The sequence below is a fragment of the Dipteris shenzhenensis genome, chromosome 15 (assembly GCF_047967505.1).
Source record: "Dipteris shenzhenensis isolate YYH24624 ecotype China chromosome 15, Dip_SZ_1.0, whole genome shotgun sequence".
NCBI classification, from domain to species: Eukaryota; Viridiplantae; Streptophyta; class Polypodiopsida; order Gleicheniales; family Dipteridaceae; genus Dipteris; species Dipteris shenzhenensis.
The window spans coordinates 30,678,094-30,701,269 of NC_141610.1; the positions used below are offsets into that span (position 1 = coordinate 30,678,094).

General features: G+C 47.3%; 1 protein-coding gene across 2 annotated transcripts in view; it reads left to right on the forward strand.

The window, feature by feature from the left end:
• LOC147893677 (serine/threonine-protein kinase BLUS1-like) overlaps positions 1–23,176 on the forward strand; it is a 154,780-nt gene that overhangs the window by 14,957 nt on the left and 116,647 nt on the right. For both annotated transcript variants that reach the window (XR_015542235.1, XM_087386068.1), the window contains exon 2: positions 22,608–22,862. Coding sequence is in view for 1 of the 2 variants with exons in the window: in XM_087386068.1 (XP_087242194.1) it covers positions 22,608–22,862 (255 nt within the window). In the remaining variant the exon portion in view is untranslated. The remainder of the gene's footprint in view (positions 1–22,607; positions 22,863–23,176) is intronic.

Sequence of the window (23,176 nt, forward strand, 5' to 3'; positions counted from 1 at the left end):
CATGCTGCTCGTTCTAGCCATGTGTGTGGGTATATGCCGCCTAGTGCACTGACTTTTTGGCCACATGGCTTTCCATTTTTATGGTGATTGCTATCCAACTATGCGACTTTGGAAAAGCATGCAGTTGCGGAGTTTTGGCACACATACAAGTAGTTGCTTTTCTTACAATCTATTCACCTACTTATTCGCCCTATATCAAGCCTTGTCGCGCTTCATCCTTGCTCATCTTGAACCTAGCTTTTTTTCAAGCGTTTTCTAGCCAAACCTGCGTCGAAGGTCGTAGCTCCACCTTGTTCTCCCCACTTTTCTCAAAGCTATCGTATCAATACCAACACTAATCATAGCAATGGAATTCCTCAATATGATCTTGCACCTAGTCCTTTTGCACCACCTATATAGATGGTGCACATAGATGTACACGTGTTGCACTCTCCTTGTTCAGCAGCAGAATACACATCAAGTGTTGTTGCTACAGGAAATACAATGGGCGCATAATGTGTTACTGTCCTTTTCTCGAAAGATCTATTTGGGGGAGAATAAGGATTGACCCTCAGACTATGTCCATCCTTGATTGAGTCAGTGGGAGGCACATTTTTCCATCATGAATTATCCTGGGAAACCCTCAATACCGAAGCCTTGGAAGGGATTCTCCGATGCGTCCATAGAAGAGCTCATCCTAGAGCTGGACAATTTGATGACTTTTAGAAGCTTTGGACCCTGAATAAGGGAGGAAAGCTGTTGGATCCCCCCCCCCCCCCCCCCCCTCTTTGAAATAGACTCTATTAAGTATGTTAAGTATGATTAAGTATGAGAGAAGAAACTCAAGGCATCGATGCGGAGTGCAAAGCCAAAAAACCCGTGGTAAATGAAAAACTTGATAAGAAGTTAGAACCAAGATTGATACTAGAGATGCCACCTCATGCCTATGATGGTCTCAGGAAAGCTGCTGCTATTGTCGCTGTTGTTGCTTCTCTGTTACAGGCTTCTTCAGAGTAGGTGCAAAGGCTCTCCTACAAAGAGTTCTGCTATGTTGGCAATCACTGCATGTCCTTCATCTTCGGGCTCATTGTTTGTAGGTGGCCGAGCAATACTGAGTTGAACGGCGTTGCTAGCAACTAGTCGTTGCCCCGTTACCCATGGGGACAATCTTGGTATTTGCCATTCTTCTTCATACTGTTGGGTTGGACACTCGGGAGGCCATGGGTCAATTCCTCTGATAGCTATTGGGGCAGCGTCAATCCAGTCCCTCACTAGTTGACCAAGCTCGGGAGCAAGCTAGTTTTCGTCTTCAAAACTGGTATTATATCCACAAATTACATTAGTCGGTGGCCCCTCAGCCCCTCCTTCCCCCTCAGCCCTTCCTATCACCCTTAGCCCCTCACTATCACCCTCAAGCCCCCCCTTACGTCAACTTCCTCTTAGGTCCTTTCTTCTTCACCCTGCCTCTAGCTCATCCTTCCTATCTTCTCCTAACAACCGATAGATCTTACAATGGTTTGAATCGGCCTTTCGCCTTTGATTGACGAATGGCGACCCATCCAGCCAATCCTCATTCACTTCCCCTGGCAGCAAGAATGTGTATCATTTCGAAAGACGAGTTGTTACAGTTACAAAAGGATGTTGAGTATGAGAGCTCCACTGCATGCATCCATGGGTCCCACCCTAGGTCATAGGCTAGGGACTAGAAATGGCTTGTTGCCGAGATTGTGCAACCAAGGTGGATGATTGTCATGTCTAATGTTATAGGGTCTTAGTATGAGTTCTTAGCTAAGTCTATACATGGTTATACGAGCAGTTGGGTCATGATTCTAACCATAATAATGCTACTCAAGTTAGGTGGTCTGGTTAGCTGGCTGTAGATGCCTCTATGGACCCACTTGCCATATAGGCCTTGCCACGTGGCCATAATGATGATCCAGGTCACACCAGTGTTATGGTAGATAGCCCATGATGTGGGTAAGTGGAAAGAAATAGCATGCCACAAGTGGAGCTCATCTACCTGACATTGGATACTTCCCCCTTTCTAGGAGCTACCTCCTTGACTGTAGGGGTCACTGAGACCTACCCAGAATTTTTTTTTCAAGAAAATTACTTCATTAAGTATAAATGAAAACCGCGAGAGTAAGCTAAAATGCGGGAGTACATCATGCAATGCATAAGGGGGAAAAAACAGCTCAAAAAGAGCTAATTAAAAACCAAGGCGGAGGCTGAAAATGGCACCTCAACTCTGAGGGAGACTTAGAGAAGAAAGGAGATCCTCTCCAAAATCTGAAAAAAGCAACTCTCCTGGCAGTGGTGCTGCTCTAGAGGATCCCTACATGCTCGCCCATATGGCCATCAGAGTGTGTACTGTGTCGGTCCAAATACTAACCATAGCCTGGGAAGGGTGAACTTGGATACCCTCCATCGCCTCTGTACACCTGGCTCTCCAAATATGCCAAGCTGCAATGCTAGCCAGAATCTCCCAAGACGTGTCTACTGAGGCATGAGCAGCTCTGAAAGGAGTGAAGGGGACATCCCGGAGGGAACAAGACTCCACTGAATGTCACCGTACAATGAGAGCTGGATCTGGATCATGTCCCTTGAAAAACACCTGAGGGCGAGTAAGAGATAACCAAGCCACTGAAGCCCAGGTTATATAGAAAGGTGCTGTATGAAAGATGCTGAAAATCCTAGCAACACCTTTCCATATTGGAGGCCACCTACGTTCAAATCGCACCATCTGATCTATTTGCTGTCTTCAGAAGAAATAAAGCTTGTATTGTGTTCTACATCCTCACTAGAGAGATTTGACAGATGGTGCGTGGATCTTTTGTACTATACCAAACTCAGATTGCTACAATTTCGGGTTTGATGAGACAAGTTGGTGGATGACTATGGAGGAGGTTCCTACTCACCTTAGGGAGTCTATATCAATACCATCACACATTTGTTGAAGGGTTTAGAGAGATCCTCGACTTCCTACTATAGTGGATGACTCATATTGGAGTGCACACTCTTCTTCTTTCTCAGCTAATTGTGCCTTTGTGCCCTCCTAGCTTGTATTGAGGGATTGTCCCCTCCTTGTCTCCTTCTAGAGTAATGCATTGGTCTTTTCTAGTTCACTCAAATTCTCTGTTGTTGTTCTGAGTTTAGAGATCTTCTTTGAGTGAGTTGTGTGGTTGGGGTACACATTAGACACTCCTTGAGCTGCGAACATTGTGCTGAGTGCTAGCCCCCTAGTGCTCGGTTCATGTAAACTTTTCCTTAAACCCTTCTCTCTTGGATTAGACCTAGTAGTAGAGGAGGAGAGGCAAACGACTTCTCTTTTCATCATACTTACAGGTCTGCGCCAAGTGTACCATCGGCTCCTTGCCACAATTAGAGCTGCCTTTGGAGTGGTCACTGACATCCCTCCCTCCCTGGCTTTCCCTCTTCGGCGGTAGAGGCAATTTGATCGGATGGGGTATCTGGAGTTAGGGTCATTGTCTCTGACCCTAACATTTCTGATGACCACATCATGCTTCAGTGCCTAGGTGGCTTTCTTTTTTGACAGACAATTGAGATTGCAAGCAGGTAGGAGCAGTGTTGGATATGCAAGATTTTTGGGCATTTTGCTAGAGATTGCCCAAAGAAGAAGAAAAGACATAAGAAAGCTTCCAGTGTGCTCCCTCTCATACTCAATAGAGTGTACCTTTGGCATGTCTCAATGTCCGACTCCAATTGCACATCTCGCACCTACTGTTGGCCCACGTTGGATTCTGGTTTGATTGAGAGTGGCTTTTCCATGACATATAGATCAGGAGGGGCCCTCATCCACCCCAACCCCACCCTCATTGAGCCTTTTGGCACCCCTGATCCAGTCAGGAATACTCAGGTTGCGGCCACTGTTGCACCAGATCTAGCCTTAAGGCTCCAGAATCTATACCAAATGCCGTCTTGGATAGGACTAGTGATTGTTCTCATGCTGATACCCTTTGAGGTCCTGACCCCTCATTTGAGTATACCCCTTCTTCATCCGCTTTCCAGACGCTCTTCATTGATCAAGAGAAGGGAGTTTCTTTTGCCTCTCCACATCATTCGAGTGCAAAGGGCTTACGCACTCTGGTGCCACATGAATTCTTTCTCTACCTTGGCAGATTATGGTGAGGAGGACTTTGTACCCTTCACTTTTCAAGATGCAATCATTGGCTTTCGTGTCGATAGGTTGTCTCTTGGGACTCTTTTCCCTGAGGATTTTCCTCCCCTCGCTCATGCATATGCCAAGAGGCCTACTACCCCGGAGTGGGTTGTTTCTGGCACTAGGTTGGGTAAGGTGTTCCATCCTAGTTCTTCCCATTGATGAGTATTGTTAGTTGGAACATTCAAGTCCTCAGTGATGTACCTCATCGCTGTCACAGGCAATTGATTTGCAATTAACTTCATCCAAGTGTCACTGGTGGTCCCATTGTTATGCTTTTTCTTCAAGAACACAAACTGGATGTCAGAGATTGCTCAAAATCAAGTAAGTTACTTTAAGGTCATACTTTTTGGTCTCTTGCTTTGGGCACCAGGGGGAACATGCTTTTCAGTTTCAGGCTCCTTTCTCCTCGTTGTGGTCGAACATGGTATCATTTTTCCCTCTAGAGCATAGAGGATCATGTTGTTGATTGGTGGATATAGGGTGGCCTTTTCAACCTTTATGGCCCCAACAACAGAGGGGACCATGGCTTGTTCTGGAAGGAACTTCTCCCTTGGCCCCCATTGTAGAGTTTTGGATTATTGGAGGTTTCTTCAATATGGTGGAGTTACCCTCAGACAAAAAAGGGGAGAGAGAAGGTGGCATAACTCGCTAGAGAGAGCAGCTTGGGATGGCTTTCTTTTTCAGTATAGTGGTAGAGATACTTGGATAGATGATGCATACTTTGTTGCATTTGCTGTAGTTCTCCTGGTCGAGCAGAAGGTTGTAGTTGCCCATCCATGCACGGATAGATAGACTTTATATTCATGATTGGGCACTTGACAGAGGAGGCTTAGTATGCATTGCACCAGAGGTTACCACCTTGGATCACTTTGCGGTGGTTCTTATGATTTTTGAGCCTCGTGAGAGGCACCGCTCTACTAGTATTAGGATTCCATACATTGTATGCAGAGAAGGGCCTCACAAACGATGTTCTATGGATATGGGTTTCTCATATGTAGGGTGGAGTGTCATCCCCTTCACACGTTGCAGTAGCCTTGTCTAGTGTTAGTGATTTCGACCATACTATTGCTAAAACCAAGAGACTTGAGATTCTGAGTCAGGAGAGGGGTCTCTGTAGACAGTTAGCAGCCCTTAAGAGGGAAGAGCAGAAAAGGCCTACAGATGCTTGCATTCAGGAGCGTCTTGTAGCATGGGCTCATATGCAGATTTTGTTAGATCAGAGAGCAGACTATGCCTTTCATGCATGAGAATCCTTCTAGGTCTAGATGGGAGGAAGAGTCAACAAACACTTTTACTTTACTTTCGGCTTGAGACATGGTATAGAGAGTCTATCTCAGCTTATTGACTCTAATGGGGTTTTAGAGACAAATCATGATGCCATCACGCAGAGTGCTACAGATTTTATGCCTCCCTTCTTTCAGCAAATCTTGATTTACCTGCCAAAGAGGGTGCCAGACATATGGTTGGGCATATATTCTAGTATTTGTGAAACCCCATGATAGATTTACTTGATTCCTCTTTCACCAATACGGGTTCAGGACTCCACTTCTTGCCCTTCACAAGGATAGATGCCCGGACTCAGATGGATTGACACCTTCTTGTTTATTGCTTTCTGGTATATGATTAGGGACCATGTTACCCCAGCCCCACAGGGCATTTGGGCTTTGGTACGATGATTGATTCACTTACAAAGGGTCGCATTCATCTTATCCCAAATGGAGGTTGCAGAAATTTCATCTCCCAATGGAGACCCATCATTTTGTTGGGAACATTTTACATGATTCTGAAAGATCATAGTGGTAGGGAGAGAAGCAAGCTAACACTAGGAATGGAAAGGAAAGATAACAAACATAATGGAAATGTTATGGAAAGAAAATGAAAGCAATGGACAAGTACTCACATGATACCAAAGAGCTTGATGTTGACTGATGTAATAGACAATAGACAAGTACAACACTATATAGTGTGACACTAGACTCTAGAAAGCCATAGTGTATATGACATGTGGCATGTCTAGGACTCACTAGACTATAAAACACACCTAGAACACTCATTTTAGACTCACTTTGGCTTCATATTCCAACACCCCCCCATGAAGGCAAGGTGAGAGACTACTCAAATGGAACCAAGAATAGAACATGACAATGACAGTCATCAAACTGTGCACCCCATGTAACTCAGAGGCTAAAATCCGAGCGTTTTCAGAGGTTGATCCAAGTACTCTCATGGCTTGAGACTCAACATGCTCAGAGGCTCACATTATAGCATGGCTACATGACCAGCTCATAGGTCTAGGAATATACCAACATCCGGGAACTCGGCCAGGCTTGATAATGAGACCTATCGAAGCCAATACATATGGCTCCCACAGTACATCCCCCCTTGGCTTCGTAACAGGACATGTTAGGAAGCCACACATCAAAATATGAAAACCAATACATCTTTTCATGAGGACTATCCAAGGCAGAGGACCTTTAGACTCAATGAAAACCAAACACTCAATACATATCATTTTAGGGGGACTACCCAGGGCAGAGGACCCCAAAATACATCAAGCTGTATGAATAATAGATCAGAAACAAAAGTCCCGATCATCTAGTACATAGACCTCTGAATAGAGAGAGAGATCTCTGATGTCGGCAGTAAGAGCATGAGTTGGTGTCAAAGCATCATCTTCTTCTTCGTCTTTACTTGTTGCAGCCCCAACCAAGTTGACATGATCCTTACAATGAGAAAAAGAGATTTGTCATTCAGATTCTCCCACTGTGCAATTTTCTTTTCATCCGATTGTGCCTTTTTCTCCTTGCCACACACAACATTCCACACTCCATCTTTCATAAGTACAAGACGCATCTTTGCTTGCCATGTAGGGAAATTCTTACCATTAAACTTCTTGAACGAAATGGTAGTTGATTTGGAAGACTCCATGGCTGGAAAAGAGTAGAAATGTAAGTGTAACTATGGAAAGATCACCTTGATAAGTTCTTCATGAGCTGGAGCAAGTCTGGAACTTCTTCATGGCAGACATAGGTAGAAGGACAGCAGCTCCAAGAGAATGACGGGCACAATACAAGCACCAACTTGCAGGTAGCAGCTCCAAGAGAATATCAGGCAGAAGGAGCAAATGGCAGGTTGGAGCAGAGGTCAACGATGAAGAGGATGGACAGCTCCACGTTGAGCTAGCTGCATCATGCTTGGGCTGTCAAATCATTGAGCTCCAGAACAAAATTCGCGCGCAGAAATAAATTTTGTCACTTCTTGCAAGGGCTGTAACTTTTCATAGAAAACTCGGATTGCAATGATGTAAAAACTAAATTTATAGTACTCAAGGTCCTCTACAACTTTGCTGATGATACAAATCCGTGATTCTGCTTCTAGATCCGGATAGAAGCGTCACATCATCCACAGGTCATAAAAAGATGGAGCTGAAGGAAGGAGAAGAGAGGTGGTAGATCATGGCGTAGAGAAGAGAGCTCAAGGAAGGAGAGAAGAGGGCAGCCTTTCAAGGAGGAGGAGGTAGAGTAGCTTCATTGGCCTCCCTCACCTCAACCTCTTGGAAGGGAAAGGGAAAGAGAGAGCGCAGGGCTAGGAACATGGGCTAGGAACATGGCTCTGATACCACATGAAAGATCATAGTGGTAGGGAGAGAAGCAAGCTAACACTAGGAATGGAAAGGAAAGGTAACAGGCATAATGGAAATGAAATGGAAAGAAAATGAAAGCAATGGACAAGTACTCACATGATACCAAAGAGCTTGATGTTGACTGATGTAATAGACAATAGACAAGTACAACACTATATAGTGTGACACTAGACTCTAGAAAGCCATAGTGTACATGGGATAGCTCCCAATATGACACATGGCATGTCTGGGACTCACTAGACTATAAAACACACCTAGAACACTCATTTTAGACTCACTTTGGCTTCATATTCCAACAGATTCTAGCCACAACAATCAGTCTGCTGTTGCAGCCCTTTCTTCTCGATCTTATTCATGATACGCAAAATGGCTTCGTTCATGGCAAAAGCATTCTTTGTACTATATTTTCTTTTTGGGAAGCTTCAAATTGGGCTATGCGGAGTGGCCAGTGCCTTGCCATATTATTCTTGGATTTTGAAAAGGGATATGACAAAGTAGATTGGAGTTTTTTGGAAGGTACCGTTGCATGGTTTGGATTCACAAATGCATGGATTAGAGGGGTCTCCTCATACAAATCAGCCCATAGTCAGATGCTCATCAGAAGAGAAAGGGGGGAGAGATTTCATATTTTCATATCGGTTCATCAAAGATGCCCTCTTACCCATTTCTTGTATTTATTTGTGGCTGAAGCAATGAGCAGGTTTTTGAGATTCCAAGAGGACATTATGGGCTGAGATTGTCTGAGCTCTTGGATAGTGACCTGGTTGATGATACTACTATATTTTTGGATGCACACATAAAATCTCACTTCCTTTAGAGCAGCCTTGGATATGCTTTGCATTGCAGTGAGTGCACACATTAATGGGAACAAATCCAATGGCTTTTGGATGAGTGATGAGGACACTCCAATCGGGTAGGCTGACTTTGGTTTCACTTGGATCCAGAGGGGTGTTCTTGTCAAATACCTAGGCTATCAGGTCGGTGTGGACATATCTTCATTGCAGCAATTTGCCCCTGTGTTGGGGAATGTCAAAAGGGAGCGTCTTTTTCGGAACTGAGCTAAGCTTGAACTCGCTTCCAGGGTAGTGGTGGTAAACCAAGCATTGCTGGCCATGGCTTGGTTTATTTGCTTTTATTGGTGCCATTCTAGGGACTGCATCACTCAGCTCAAAAGACCAATAAGGAATTTTATTTGGAGTGGTCTAGATGGTTCAAGAGAGACGAGAGCCAAGGTGGCTTGGGAGACTTTTATCCTACCCAAGTGGGAAGGTGGCCTCAATAGGTGGTGGTCAGAGGACTCTTGCCAGGGTAGGGACCCTGGAAGGATGTTTTCATGAGATGCATATAGTCTTGCACTCCTCCTATTGGTGGAGATTGGAAAGATAGTATCAGATGGATCTTTACTTTAGCTGACCTCAGGGTTCCTTCCTCCCCTCTAATGGCTGCCATCCTGAAAGCTTGGGCCAACTTCATGAGTACTCTTTAGAGAGTCTCCCCCTTCCTCTTAGGAAGATATTGACATGAAGCCAATCATGTGGAATGATAGTATACATGACAAGAATGGCAGACCATTAGGTACCTCTCACTACATGCAACGGTCTTCTTGGGAGAGAGGTCCTGCCTCTGTAAGCTCTTGGAGGATTTTCAGATGCCTTCCTGGTGATTGTACATTTCAGTTAGTAAGTCACCTCAAAGGAAGTGAGAGGAGAATCTAGTAGATTGGTGCAGCCATACCCTTGGATTGGGTTCTTTTAGGTGATAGGTTTCGCTCTAGGTTACGTGGCTGGGAGCCTTTACAAGATCAGGAATCCCACTTTAGGTTGTGGGACTATGAGGGATAGATGGGGATGCAGATTATCTAGATATGAGGGTGATATTCTTATACATATTGCATTTCAGCCTACCAGCGTTGTAGGTCATGTGGAGTAGTGTTCTTTGGAGTCATGATGATACCTAGACCCTAACTCCGATCACATTCCCTTGGGCTCATGGAGGCTTTGGCTCTATGGAGGTGTTCCAATAAAGTATTTGCAGTGGGACCCTGGGGAGTGGGAATGGATTGATGCAGCGCACCGAGAGAAGAATCTCTCCTTTCGATACATGGTTGGTAATGCCATGAGTTTGATTTTTATTGATCTTTTTGGAAGAGACTCTAGAAATCCCCCTTTTCTTTTGGCCTTTTATTCATTACAATGACTCACAGTGGAGGTCAAAGTTCGGGGCTGATTCCACATGTTCTCGTTGCCTCTCTCCTGATGAGTTGATTCAGCAGACTGCAGACAGTCGAGGATCATTTGGAAGGGGATCACTAGACTACCGAGTACTTTTATACGCTCTCTTTTCTTCATGACATGGGGCTCGGTTGCATGGCCCTCTTTTTCAGACCTCAAGTGTTTTACGAGAGGCATGACTCTTCAGTGCTGAGCTGACTCAACTGTTGTGTGGCATTGAGGACATGTAGGCTCAGCCCCGAACTTGGATCTCCATAGGTTCACTGTAATCCCTCCGTGAATGGAAAGCCAAAAGAAAAGAGTAATTTTTCTATTCCTGAGAGATTTTCAGAGCCTCCTCCAAAAGTTTTTCTGCACATATGTAGAAATCTGAAAATTATCCCGATGAGGAGCTCTAGAGGGCCTCCAACCTCTGCTGCTGAGCTGGAATCTCCTGGCATTTTTGACTATGTAATGAAAGAAGGGGATGCTCTTCTCTCGGTGCCCTTCATCAATCCACTCCGACTCCCCAGGGTCCCACTGCAAGGACCTAATGGGGGAACCACCATATAATCAGAGTCTCCAAGACTTGAGTGCTAGAAGAACGGGGTCAGGATCAAGATACCACTGTGAATCCCTGCCCCACTCCATATAACCTGCAATCCTGAGAGGTTGAAAGGAAACTTCTAAAAGAATATCCTCTGAAGATCTGTGAAGTTTGCCTCCCGATTGAACCTTAAAGACAAGGGCATCCTCCCGTGCATCCCGCAAGGCTATAACCTATAGAGGATACCCATCCTCGTGAAAGCACCCAACCAAGTGGACTCTATGATCAGCATGTCATGTGTATCCATCCACTCCCCTGGTATGGCTGCATCTATCTGCTGAATCCTGATTGCACTCCCTTTGAGGTGGCTGATTGATAAGAGTATCTAATCCTCTGGAAGCTTCATGAAGGCTTTCCAGGCCCTCACCGTGGAGACAGGTCCCCTTTCCCTCCTAGACCACTGCATGTAATGTGATGCTCCTAGTGATATGCCATGCTCATCCAATATACAATCATTTCACATGATAGGCTGCCTATCTATTTCTACGCGAGAGGAGGGTGGAAATCTCCGAAGAGTGCCTTTGAAGCTGTTCCAAGCTTTCAAAATGACAGTCATGAGAGGGGAAGAGGGAGATCTGATATGGACTGAAGTAAAGATCCATCTCGAGCTGTCCATCTAGTCTCCCCCAACAGAATGTGTACAGAACTTAATGTTGCGTAAGGAAAAATCCTTCCAAGGTTCCTGTCTAAGCATCAATCCTCTCACCACCATCTTACAGAGCAAGGCCATACACTGCAAATCCGGATATTGCTTCGTCATCTTGTCCCCCTGCTGTACCCATCGGGCCCGAGAGGAGTGATAGGACAACTTAGCTTGCCGAAGCTCCGTGTCCTGAAGCTCAAGGCGCGCGCTCTCAAACCTACCACTAAGCCACTGGGATCCTGGGTCCTACTCCTTGAGCCTCTCTATGAAGGTGAGGTTTCTCCGGTGCCCGCTCGCGCTCTTGAAGAGCCCTTCTCCAACTAAAGGGCATAAGCCTGCAACTCTTCACTGCTCCTCTGGATCGCATCGGCCACCCATGCAAGGTGTTGTCTTTGAGTGCTGCCAAATCTCTGCCATGACCTTCTGAATCTCCTCATCTTGCAGGAGGTCCTCTGGAATGCGGACCCTTTTTGGGGAAGACCTCAGCAGGGCTGCTCTAAGTGGAGTACTGCTAGAGAGTGGCCTAACATTGTGGTACCTGCCAAAATCCCGGTAGAGCTGCCTCTATGCAGTGCCCAGTCCCCAACGTAGAAGCGGTCAAGCCTCTCAAGCAGTCCATCATGTCTCCTCTGTCTGAAAGAGAAGAGAAGGCTACCAGGTATCGTGCTGAACTATGGCTCTCGCCACAGGTCTCTGCGAGTGATCATGAAAATGAACTGCTCCCAGGTTCTCCGCTCCGTTGTTGGTATCTCAAAGGAGGCACCGCCTTGCTTGTCCTCCCCAAACTCTAGGTTGTTGAAGTCCCCTCCAACAATCCAGGAGTCTACATTCAGAAGACACTCTATCAACTTCCTCCAAAAGGCCGGTTGGTGCTGTTTGCACGCTGGTGCATACATGTTCAGGATCCCAATCCTGGACTCTCCCATGAAGAAGGTGTGCACCTCTGTATGTTGCTAATAAGAAAGGCCTTCCACGGTTCCTGCCCTGGCATAAGTCCCCACACCCTCTATATCGTAAATCTGGATCAATAATATTGAGACCCCCTTCCTGTGTAGGGAGGATGAGGGTCTCCCAAGCCACCTTGGCTAAGGTATCTGCTGTGCCATCAATCCCACTCCAGAGAAAATTTCTGATCGGTCTCCTGAGCTGAGTGATGCAGTCCCTAGAATAGCACCAGCAAGAACAAACAAACCAGGCCATGGCCAAGAAAACCTGGTTGACCACCACAACTCTAGAGGCAAGATCCAGCTTGGCTGAGCTCCAAAAAAGGAGCTTCCTCCTGATTCTCTCCAACACGGGAGCAAACTGCTGCATGGAAGAAATATCCAAGCCGACCTAGCAGCCCAAATACCTGACAGGCACACCCCTCTGAACCCAAGTGAATCCTATGTCAAGCCCCCAAACTGGAGAGTCCTTATCACTGATCCAAAAGCCATTGGATTTATGCCAATTTATCTGTGCCCCCGTCGCCAAGCAAAATAAATCCAATGCTGTCCTGAAAGAAGTGAGCGTCTGTGGAGTGGCATCCAAGTAAACTGCTGTGTCATCTGCCAACTCACTGTCAAGTAACTCCTCTTCCCTTCTAATGGGAAGTCTCAGCCCAAATATGTCAGCTTGAGATCTAACATAGATACTCATAGCTTCGGCCACGAACAAAAAAAGGAAAGGAGCAAGGGGGCATCCCTGACGGACTGATCTAGAAATCTGAAATCTCTCACCCCTTACCCCACCAATAAGTACCTGGATGTGGGCTGATCTGTACAAGGAGGAAACACCTCTGATCCAAGCATCAGTAAAGCCAAAATGTAGAAGGGTGCCCTCCAAAAAAACCCCCCAATCTATTCTGTCATAATCTTTCTCAAAATCCAAAAGTAGAATGGCTAGATTCTGGCCGCTGTGCATGGCCCACTCTGAGGCTCCCAGAAAGAGAAAATGTTATAAAAAATGCTTCTGCCATGCACAAATCCTGTCTGAGTGTCATGAATAAGATCTGGGAGAAGGGGCTGCAATCGGAGGCTGATTGCCTTGGCCAGAATTTTGTAACAAGTCCCTAGAAGTGTGATAGGCCTCCACTGGGACACTAGATTTCTGCAACCTCCTTTCGGGATAAGGTGGATGAGACCTTCTGTAAGCGACCCGGGCATATCACCAGAGTCCCAAATACCCTGCAGGGCTGAAGTAATGTAGTTTCCAATCATATCCCAGAATGCAATGAAAAAAGAGGGGGTAAGGCCATCCAAACCAGGGCACTTGCCCTTATGAAGGGCTGAAAGTGCAGTCCTGAACTCTGTGTTGGTGAAAGGTGCATCAAGCAAAACATGCATATCCGGTTTCACCAACAAGGGGATGCTCTGCCAAATAACCTGTGTAGCATCCTCTCTATCCCGTGTCTCACGATCAGCAGTAAGAAGGGCGGCATAAAAATCTGAAGCTATGCGCAAGACATCATCAGGATCTTTCTGTAAAACCCCGTGTGAGTCAATAAGTTGGGCTACACTCTCTCTGCCAAGAGTAGAGAAAAAGTGTTTATTGACTCTGCTACCCATCTGAATCCAGAAGGACTCCCGTGCATGAAAGGCATACTCTGCTCTCTGATCAAGCAATACCTGCTGATGAGCCCTTGTTGCAACAAGGCGCTCCTGAATCCAAGTATCTAAAGGCCGTTTCTGCTCTTCTCTCTGCAAAGCTGCCAACTGCTGGCGAACACCAATCTCACGTCTGAGAATATGTCGTCTCCTGGTGCAAGCAACTAAGAGGTAGAAGTCGCTAATATCAGAATGACTGGGACCCCTAAGGTGGAGGGCACAAACTCCTCATCATCCATGAAATTCGCCAAATCAGCCAGTGTCGCAAAAGAGTTCCTGAGAAGCAAGTCTAGCCGAGGAGTGCGAAGAAGACCTGCACTCGTGGAGGAAGGAGGATAAGGACCTGCTAGGCCTCTATCAGCAGATCTGGAGCTGGGAGCTGAGGAGGCCTGTGGCTGGGCTGAAGAAGGATATGAAGTCCTCATCTGTGCAAACACTCCCTCAACTGTGGCATGAACAGTCTGAGGGGGAGAAGCATCGGTAGCCCCCTGGTGATCAGAAACGAAAATGACTGGGGCTGGTGCATTTGAAGTCCCCCCCTCCTGATGTGGAACTGTAGTATCTGGGGCTGCAACAGTAACCCCCTCTAGAGTCTGGATGGCATCTGTCTGAAGTTGATCAAGGGTCTCCTCCTGAGGTAAAGGAGCCACTCTGACCACTCTTTAACGTGGTACTGGGAGTGCTGCAGGCTTTGGTCGCCCTGCTGCCTCTGGTGGTCCTGGGGTGCGCAAAGCGGGGCGCCCTGCTACTCTTGGTAATGCTGGAGTGTGTGGTACAGGTTGCAGGGGAGGTGTAGACGGGGTAGTACGTGAAGGAGACGCACCAGAAGACCTCTTGGGTCTTTTTCTCTTCCTTGGGCAATCTCTAGCAAAGTGCCCAAGGGTCCTGCAAATCCTGCACTGATCCTGTCTACTTGCAATCTCGATTCTCTATGGAAAGAGAGCCATCTGGACGCTAAATCATGATGTGGTCATCTGAGATGTTAGGGTCAGAGACAATGACCCTAACTCGAGGCACCCCGTTCGCTCTGACTGCCTCTGCCGAGGAAGAAGGCATGCCAGGAAGGGGGGGAATCTCAGTGACCACTGCGAAAGTGGCTCCAATAGTAGCAAGAAGTCGATGGTAAACCTGAGGAAGACCAGGAAACCTGATGAACAGTGATGTGACCTGACTGTCCTCCTTGACGGAATCGAAGCCCAAGGTGTAGGGCAAAAGAAAAATCCTCCTCGAACCCAAAGCCAGGGGATTAGCTTTGAGAACAAGGGCTGTGGACTCGTGGGAGTCAAAAATTACTTGGAAGAATCCACGTCCCAGAAGTCGAATATCCCTGAGGTGTGGGGCGAGATCTTCTGGTAACGCCGCCAACATCCAGTCTCTAGTTTGTGATCTGGAAGGATGTGACCCAAAGATGCGGGCGAAAAGTGATGTGGAGCCCTCTAATTCCACATCTTTCTTGAGCTGCTGCAACTCGTCTTCTGAAAAAATGACGGTTCTAACGGCCGGTGTAAGTGGATGAAGATTGGATGAATGGGGATCCATTCACCAATTGAAGTGAAAAGGTCGATTCCAACACTGTTGAAGCTCTGTCCGTGAAACTATTGCCCAAGACACCCTGAAGCGGGCGTAGGAAGGAGGAGAAAAGGAGAGGGTAGGAGAGAGGGAGGGACGAAGAGGAGAAGCAGAGAGGACGGAGAGGACTGACGGGGAAGGAGAGGGTAGGCGACGAAAAGGAAAAGAGGGGGGGTTTAGGAGGGAGGGAGGAAGGGGACTGAAGGCGGGGAGGGAGAAGGTGGGCGGGGGAGAGGAAGGGAGGGGCAGGAAGGAAGGGAGGGGGCAGGGGGGTTAGAGGAAGGGTGGGGGAGAAAGGGGGTGGGGGAGGGGAGGGGGGAGAAAGGGGGGGCGGGGGGGGGCGGGGGAGGAGAAGGGGGCGGGGGGGGCAGCGGGGGGGAGAGAAAGGGCGGGGGAGAGGGAAAAGGAGGGAAGGGGCGGGGGAGGAGGAGGGGGCGGGGGGGCAGCGGGAGAGGGAGGGTGGGGGAGGGAGGGGGCGGGGGGGCAGCGGGTGGGGAGAGGGGGCGGGGGAGGGGGAGGGGGTGGGGGAGGGAGGGCAGCGGGTGGGGAGAGGGAGGGTGAGGAGGGAGAGCGAGGGGGCAGGAGGGCTGGCAGGGGGGAGAGGAAGAGCGGGGAGGAGGAAGGGAGGGAGGAGGGAGAGGGGGCTGGGAGAGAAGGAGAAGCAAGGGGAGGGAGAGGGCGGGCAGCGAGGGTGAGGGGGAGGGGGAGAGAGGGAGAGGGGGCTGGATGAGAGAGGGAGAGGGAGAAGGGGGGGCAGCAGCTCACGAGCTCACCTGAGAACCTAGTGCCCATGTTCTCAAACAAACCTCTCCAGAAAAGGATGGTCACACGGGGGTCTCGATCACAGACAATAGATTGAGGCATCCCGTGGTGCTTGAAAATATGAGACATAAATAATCCCGCCATATGATTGGCCATGTCATGGCCAAGATTTATGCGACCATTCTAGAAGGACATATAAATGACCATGCCGAGGCGACAGGCATGAGAGCTAGAGGGCAGGCAGGATTTCGTGCAGAGCACTCGACTCTAGATCATATCTTCACACTCAGGGCTTTGATTGAGGAGGCGAAGTCACGTAAGCAACGGCTCTATTGTTGCTTCGTGGACTTCAAAAAGGCATTTGACACTGTGCCGCATTTCAGACTCTTCCAGCGACTTCGTGACTTGGGATTCAATGGGGAGATTCAATGGGCGATCATGGCCTTGTATGAGAGAGTCACAGGTAGAGTCAGGACACGGGTGGGGCTGTCGGGGGAAGTACGCAGTACGATAGGGGTGAAGCAGGGGTGTCCTTTGTCTCCGACACTCTTTGGTCTCTATATCGATGAGTTAGAGATGTACATACAGACGATGGGTGGTACAGGTTCTTTACTGGCAGGATCCACGATACCAATTCTCCTCTATGCAGATGACGTGGTTCTTATTTCTTCCTCCTAGCAGGGTTTACAGGCACATCTCCATGCACTCCACAGCTTTTGTCAGGACAGAGGGTTGTCTGTAAACCTTGGGAAGACCAAAGTCATGGTCTTCAACACGTCATACCAGGTTTATAGGAGAGGCGAGTTCTCTTTCACATTTGATGGGCAGGAGGTGGAGCTAGTCAGGGAGTATACATATTTGGGTGCCACATTTAGAGGTCCAGTCTTCACCATGACGCATGCAGCACGAGATAGGATCAGTAAAGGGTATGCCGCCTTGGCTCTTCTCGAGAGGCAGTGTGCACAGTCACATTTTCAGCATCCCAACACGAAGTCCTTACTTTTCGATACGCTGGTGATACCTGCAGTCATGTATGCTAGCCCCTTTTGGGCAGGAGATCTCAATGTTGCAGATTGGAGACGAGTAGAGAGGTTACAGACCATCATGTTCTCCAGATTGATCAGAGCGAAGCCCACGGTACCGCATCAGATTAAGTTCGCAGAGTTCGGAGCTACACCCCTAGCGCTAGATGCAGCATTTCAGTCAGTTACATACTTGCATAGGATCAGGGCGCTCGGAGACTCAGCAGCAGGGAGAGCACGATTACCGTGGCTAGCACTGACATCCTCGTTAGCGGAGAGAGGTCATACTTTTTGTTGGTACCACACACTCTCCACATGGCTCACCTCGCTGGGCTTGGATATGGATAGGCTGCCACCATTTCGATACAGCATAGATGCCCCTCGCCTCCCTCTCACTCGACATGAGCTCAGCCAGGTTATCAGGGCAGATTTGTTGCAGCTACACACGTTTCGCACTTGGGTTCATCCCACGGAGCTTCCTACGAAGATGGCCACATATCGTGACCATTTTCTCAGGATTTCAGAGGATGGCTTCATCATATCCCCAGGATATATCGGCGTTCATATGTCGCACTCACTCAGGATTGCCTTGGGCCAGCTCAGGGTATCTTCCCACAGATTAGACGTTGAGGCCGGCAGGATGCGTCGTACAGCTACCGGACATAGACCCAGGCGAGAGACTAGGATATGCCCTTGTTGCACTATGGGGGAGGTGGAGACTGAGGAGCACTTTGTTTGCAGATGCCCTTTATATTATGAGATCCGTGGCAGATTTCACTGTTTATTTGGGCACGGATTTGGACCTCTCTCTCGCATTATGGAGTAGGAGGATCAGTATTGCTTAGCGTTGTTCATCAGGGAGATCACCAGATACAGAGAGAGATTCCTCAGAGAGCACCGTCGCATCCCTGCTCGCATCCCTGCCAGAGACCTGGTTATTCATGAGGAGCAGGACGAGGCGCAGGACCATGAGCACAGAGATAGCCCATCTTGCCAGAGAGCACCGATGGTTCCACCCCGAGGATGTACATATGACATGATCCGGCAGCACCGCAGGATGATCTTACACAGAGGCCGTACTCGTCGCTTTATTTCTAGACGACGGAGGATGATGGCAGATTTTCGGAGGAGATTGCTCCATGGAGACTTGGCACCGCCAGCAGCCCATTTGACACTTGCCCAGATCTTCACACTCATGGCAGGAGGCATGGTCGATGGCCATGACTTCCATCATTTCTTTGGATCACAGACCCCTTAGGAAAGACGATGTTCCTCATATTTCATATTTTACATTTTGTATCTAGGCATTTTTGGTACTCTATTTCATTTCATTTTGTATCCAGGATTTTTGTAGCCATTTTTGGCATCTTAGCGGTATTACGATGAGGCCACCTAGTTGGCGCATCGTTGATGATGTATTTTCCTTTCGGATGATTTTGTGTCCCATAGGCCATGTATGGCCTTCCGTGGACCTTTAATAAAATTTCTTTCTTTCTTTCTTTCTTTCTTTCTCTCTCTCTCTCTCTCTCTCTCTCTCTCTCTCTCTTCCACCACCCCAGCCTCCATCTCCTGTTCATGAATCAGCTGAGGGTCCAATCTCCAGAATTTTCTTCTTCCTCCGTCATCACTCAACCTTCAGGTCGTCATCGCTTCAGGCCGCCGCTTCAGGCCCCTCCGTCGTCGCTCAACCTTCAGGTCATCATCGCTTTCTCGCTGCTCAGGTCGCTCAGGTCGCTCAGGTCGAGACTCTTCTTCTTCCTCTCCCCACTCTTGGCTGGGCTGTACCCCAGGCCCAGCCAAGGGGTTAGTCCAGCCAAAAAGGGGGATAGTCGATATGGCCAGCCCATCCTCCCCTCATCCCCCCAAGCTCTACTCCGCCATGGCAGCCACAACCCCTGCTCCCTTTGACAGGACGTACTCCAAGTATAAGATTCAACCTCCCCCGACGCCAGCCAAGCTGCAAGAGCAGATTTACCATCTCCAGCAAGAAGTGCGAGACCTGAGGTCTTAGCTCACCCAAGCCCTAGCTCGTATTGAAGCTTTGGAAGGCCCAGGGAAGCAGGAGATTATTGCAGCAGCCGTACAGACATGTAAAGCTGAGCCCCCAACATCACAGCTGATTTCCACGGTTAGAGAGCTCATCCAAGTGAAAGTGACAGCTGAACCCAAGGTTGACATTCAAGCAGAGATCCAAGAACATCACCTTCGGAAAGAGAATGCTCTGAAGATTTGAATAGGGGGAATATCTGATTGGCAGCACGAGAATGACACTTTCTAGGAGGCAATCAAAAGAATCAAGGCAGCAGTCCCGGCCATTGATTGGTCAGCAAGCCCAACTAATGACAAGAATGATGATGAAGAGGAGTCTTCCCCAGTTTATTTATTGCCCAGGAATGGACACGTTGTCATCACCTTCAACTCGAAGACACTTAGGAAGAGGATTCTACAACAATCCTATGAGCTGAAGGGGACAAAGATATGGATTGCTGAGGAGCTTACAAGAACCCAACTGAAGAACAAAGCTACCGAGCTTGCTAAGGTTCGGGCAGCCAGGAAAGCAGGAAAATGGGCAGTCTATCGTGACGGTCTTGCAGTGATTAGAGAATTTAAGACAAAACCTAAAGACCCTCAGTCTTAAACTGATGTAATGGCCACCCCATAGCCTAGTACCTAGTTCTTTTTATTTTTTTTGCGCAAAAAGTAGTGCTAGTTATATTACTTGAAAGCGAGAGTACAAGCAGGCCTAAAGGCCGGCGGGCTGTAATCACAAAACAGATTCAGCCCGAAAGTCAAAATGCTAAATACAAGCCTCTTAGGGCATAATCATCGGAGAGTGGACAAACAGCCACGGTGGAGGGGCGTAATGCCAATGAAGACTCTGAGTGGAGTGCTGGACTAGGGACTTCTAGGAAGTGGGTGCTTCCTCTAGGCCAGTCCCCTCAGCCAAAGTAAACCACGGAAGTAGCCACGGGCTTAGCTACACATGTAATTGACGTCCCCATGACATAGTGTATGTATAGTGTCTATCCATACTGGCCAAAGTGTGAGAAGGAGAACCTGGGATCCATCCAATGCCTCTATGGATCTGGCTCTTCAAATATGTCACGCTGCAATATTGGCGAGTATCTCCCAAGAAGATTCCACAGAGGCATGCACAACATTAAAGGGTGAGCCAGGAATATCCTCCAAAGAGCATGCTCAACTAAGTGGCATCATAATGATAAAAGCCCAAAAGAGTCATGTCCTTCGTAGAAGGCCCGAGGTCCCAAAAGAGAGAGAAATGCAACTGAACTCCAAGTCATGAAGAAGGGGTGACGAATAAAAGTATTGAAAATCCTAGCTATCTTCCTCCGCATAATCCTTGCAATCCCATAAGCAATGCTGAAAGGACTCCATAGCAAAAAGGCAATGAGGACAAGTAGGGTCGTCCCCCAACCTGGATCTCCACTAGGTTTATTGCAATCCCACCATGAATAGAAAGCCAAAAGACGAGAGTAATTTTTCTATTCTCGAGGGATTTCCAAGGTCTCTTCCAAAAGTTCTTCTACAAGTCAGCTGAAATCTCAAACCTCTCCCAATGGCGTGCTTTGGAGGGCCTCCAACCTCCACAACTCTACTGAAATCTCCTGGCCTTACTAACAATATAACGAAAGAAGGGGAGGCTCTTCTCTCGTGCGCTTTATCAATCCACTCTTACTCCCTAGGATCCTGCTACAAGAACTTTATGGAAACACCCCCATAAAGCTACAATCTCCAAGCACCCAGGGTAACAAGACGTGGGTGAGGGTCTATGTACCACTCTGAGTCTGAACCATGCTCCACAAGACCAACAATCTTGATAGGCCGAAATGCAACCTCTAATAAAACATCATTTGTTGATCTAGACAGTCCGTCTTCTGCAAGGACATAAAAAAGGAGGGCATCCTCATCTGCACCACAAAAAGCTTTTGGAGTTATGGAGGTGAGCCGAACTCCAAAAGAGAACTTTCTCCTTATACTATCCAACATAGGAGCAAACTGTTGTGATGGAGAGATACCCATACCGGCTTGGCACCTCAAATACCTGACGGGAACACGCCTCTGAACCCAAAAATTGGATGAGTTTGAGTTTACGAGTTGGGGTGAATCTTGTTTCCATAGGAGGGTGGACTGGTTAGGTGGTCTAAAATTAGGTGTGAGGTGGTCTAAAAATTAAGGTGTGATGTTAAGGTAGGGGGAAAGAAAAGAAAGATCGGTGGGATAAGGAGGGAAGAGGATTCTAGAGAAAGGGTGGAAGGCGGGAGAAGGAACATGGGTTTGTACCTCATGGAGGGCTGCCCATAGGACCATGGTTGGAGCAGAAGATGGTGGATGGGTTTGTCATTGTTGCGATGTTGGGGACCTTGAGACGATAGCTCACTAACCTATGGACTTGTCCAGCGGCTCAGAGGACCTAACAGTGTTGCCTCAGGATGGTGTCCAAGATGCGATGTATCCTATGGGACTTCATCCGAGGAATGGCAGCTTGGTTGACCAAGGGAGGTCATGATTTCCCCATCGAGATGGTCTCTCCAACCCGCAATACAGAAGGATTGGGTGTCACACACCTAGAAATTCACGATTTGGTCCCCCCTTCTTGGTAGTAGGAGACTAGAGTTCAATCTCGAGGACGGCATCTGGGACGCAGTGGAATATATGGGTAGCATGCTGCAGCATTATTGCCTGGAATATATGGGTAGCATGCTCCAGCATTATTGCCTGGAATATATGGGTAGCATGCTGCAGTTTAGTGATGGGGGGGAAGTAGAGTCATCCTTCTACCACCCTTGTCAAGGGTACGAGATCAACTGCACCTTGCGTGCCACTTGGGAACAGTGCATGGAACAGTCTAGGAAGACTACCAAAAATTCAGAGCCTTTCTGCAAGGCATTTTCCACTCTCTCATCACAGATGGAGCCATCTGTTGGTTGTGTAGCCCTCCACCCTAGTTGTGGGTGCCTATTTTTGGGATACTCTAGGCAATGTGTTGGGACCTTGAGAAGTAGGTTGCATGGCAGCCAGCTGCCCATGGTCAAGCATCCCGTGGATTGCTGATTTGTATCATTTTCTCAAGTTTTTTAATAGAAGCTTCTTTTATTTGGGGAAAAAAGCATGAGCTATTAATTTAGTCACAAATTTTTATGTAGATACTTATTCATCATATATGTGTACACACTAACATATTTGTAGCTTAATTTTTCTTTTTCAAATTTGTGTGTTATTTTTTACAACATGGTGATGGGGCCTTGGTCATCGCTCTATGATAGAGAAAGAGAAGATATTATGTATGTAGAAGGGCAGTTTTTTATTACCATAACTCCAAGGTCTTTTTATTATAACTTTTGGGTTTTCATGACTGGTGGTGTGGACTTGTCTTGTTGAATAGGAGGATATTTCTCAAGAGGCTCAATTGATGAGCTTGATTGACCATCCAAATATCATAAAGGCTTATTGTTCATTCATTGTCAACCACTTTCTTTGGGTTGTTATGCCATACATGGATGGTGGATCATGTTTGCACATAATGAAAGTATCCTATCCCGACGGATTTGAGGAATCTGTAATTGCTACAATTTTGAAAGAGACATTGAAGGCTATTGATTATTTGCATCGGCAAGGACATATTCATCGTGATATCAAGGTATCACCATATTTATCCAGACTCTTTATTTGTCAATAATGATAATCTTTAGCAATAATGAGGATCCTTAACAAGCTTGGTAGAGCATGATGCATTTAATTCACTTCATATTGTTTATACTTGAGTTTAAGTAGAAGAAAATAGAATTCCAAGCTCTAAAGAGAAACTTACAAGTTTTATCCAGTCTGAAACATATGTTATGAGAGAAGTTTGCTTTGTATGAACAACCTTTGTGCTAGAATATGAATCCAATAGTTTCTAATAAGAGAAGACTTTGGGCTGCCAGGAGGAGGTTTGATAGGAAGAAGGCCTTG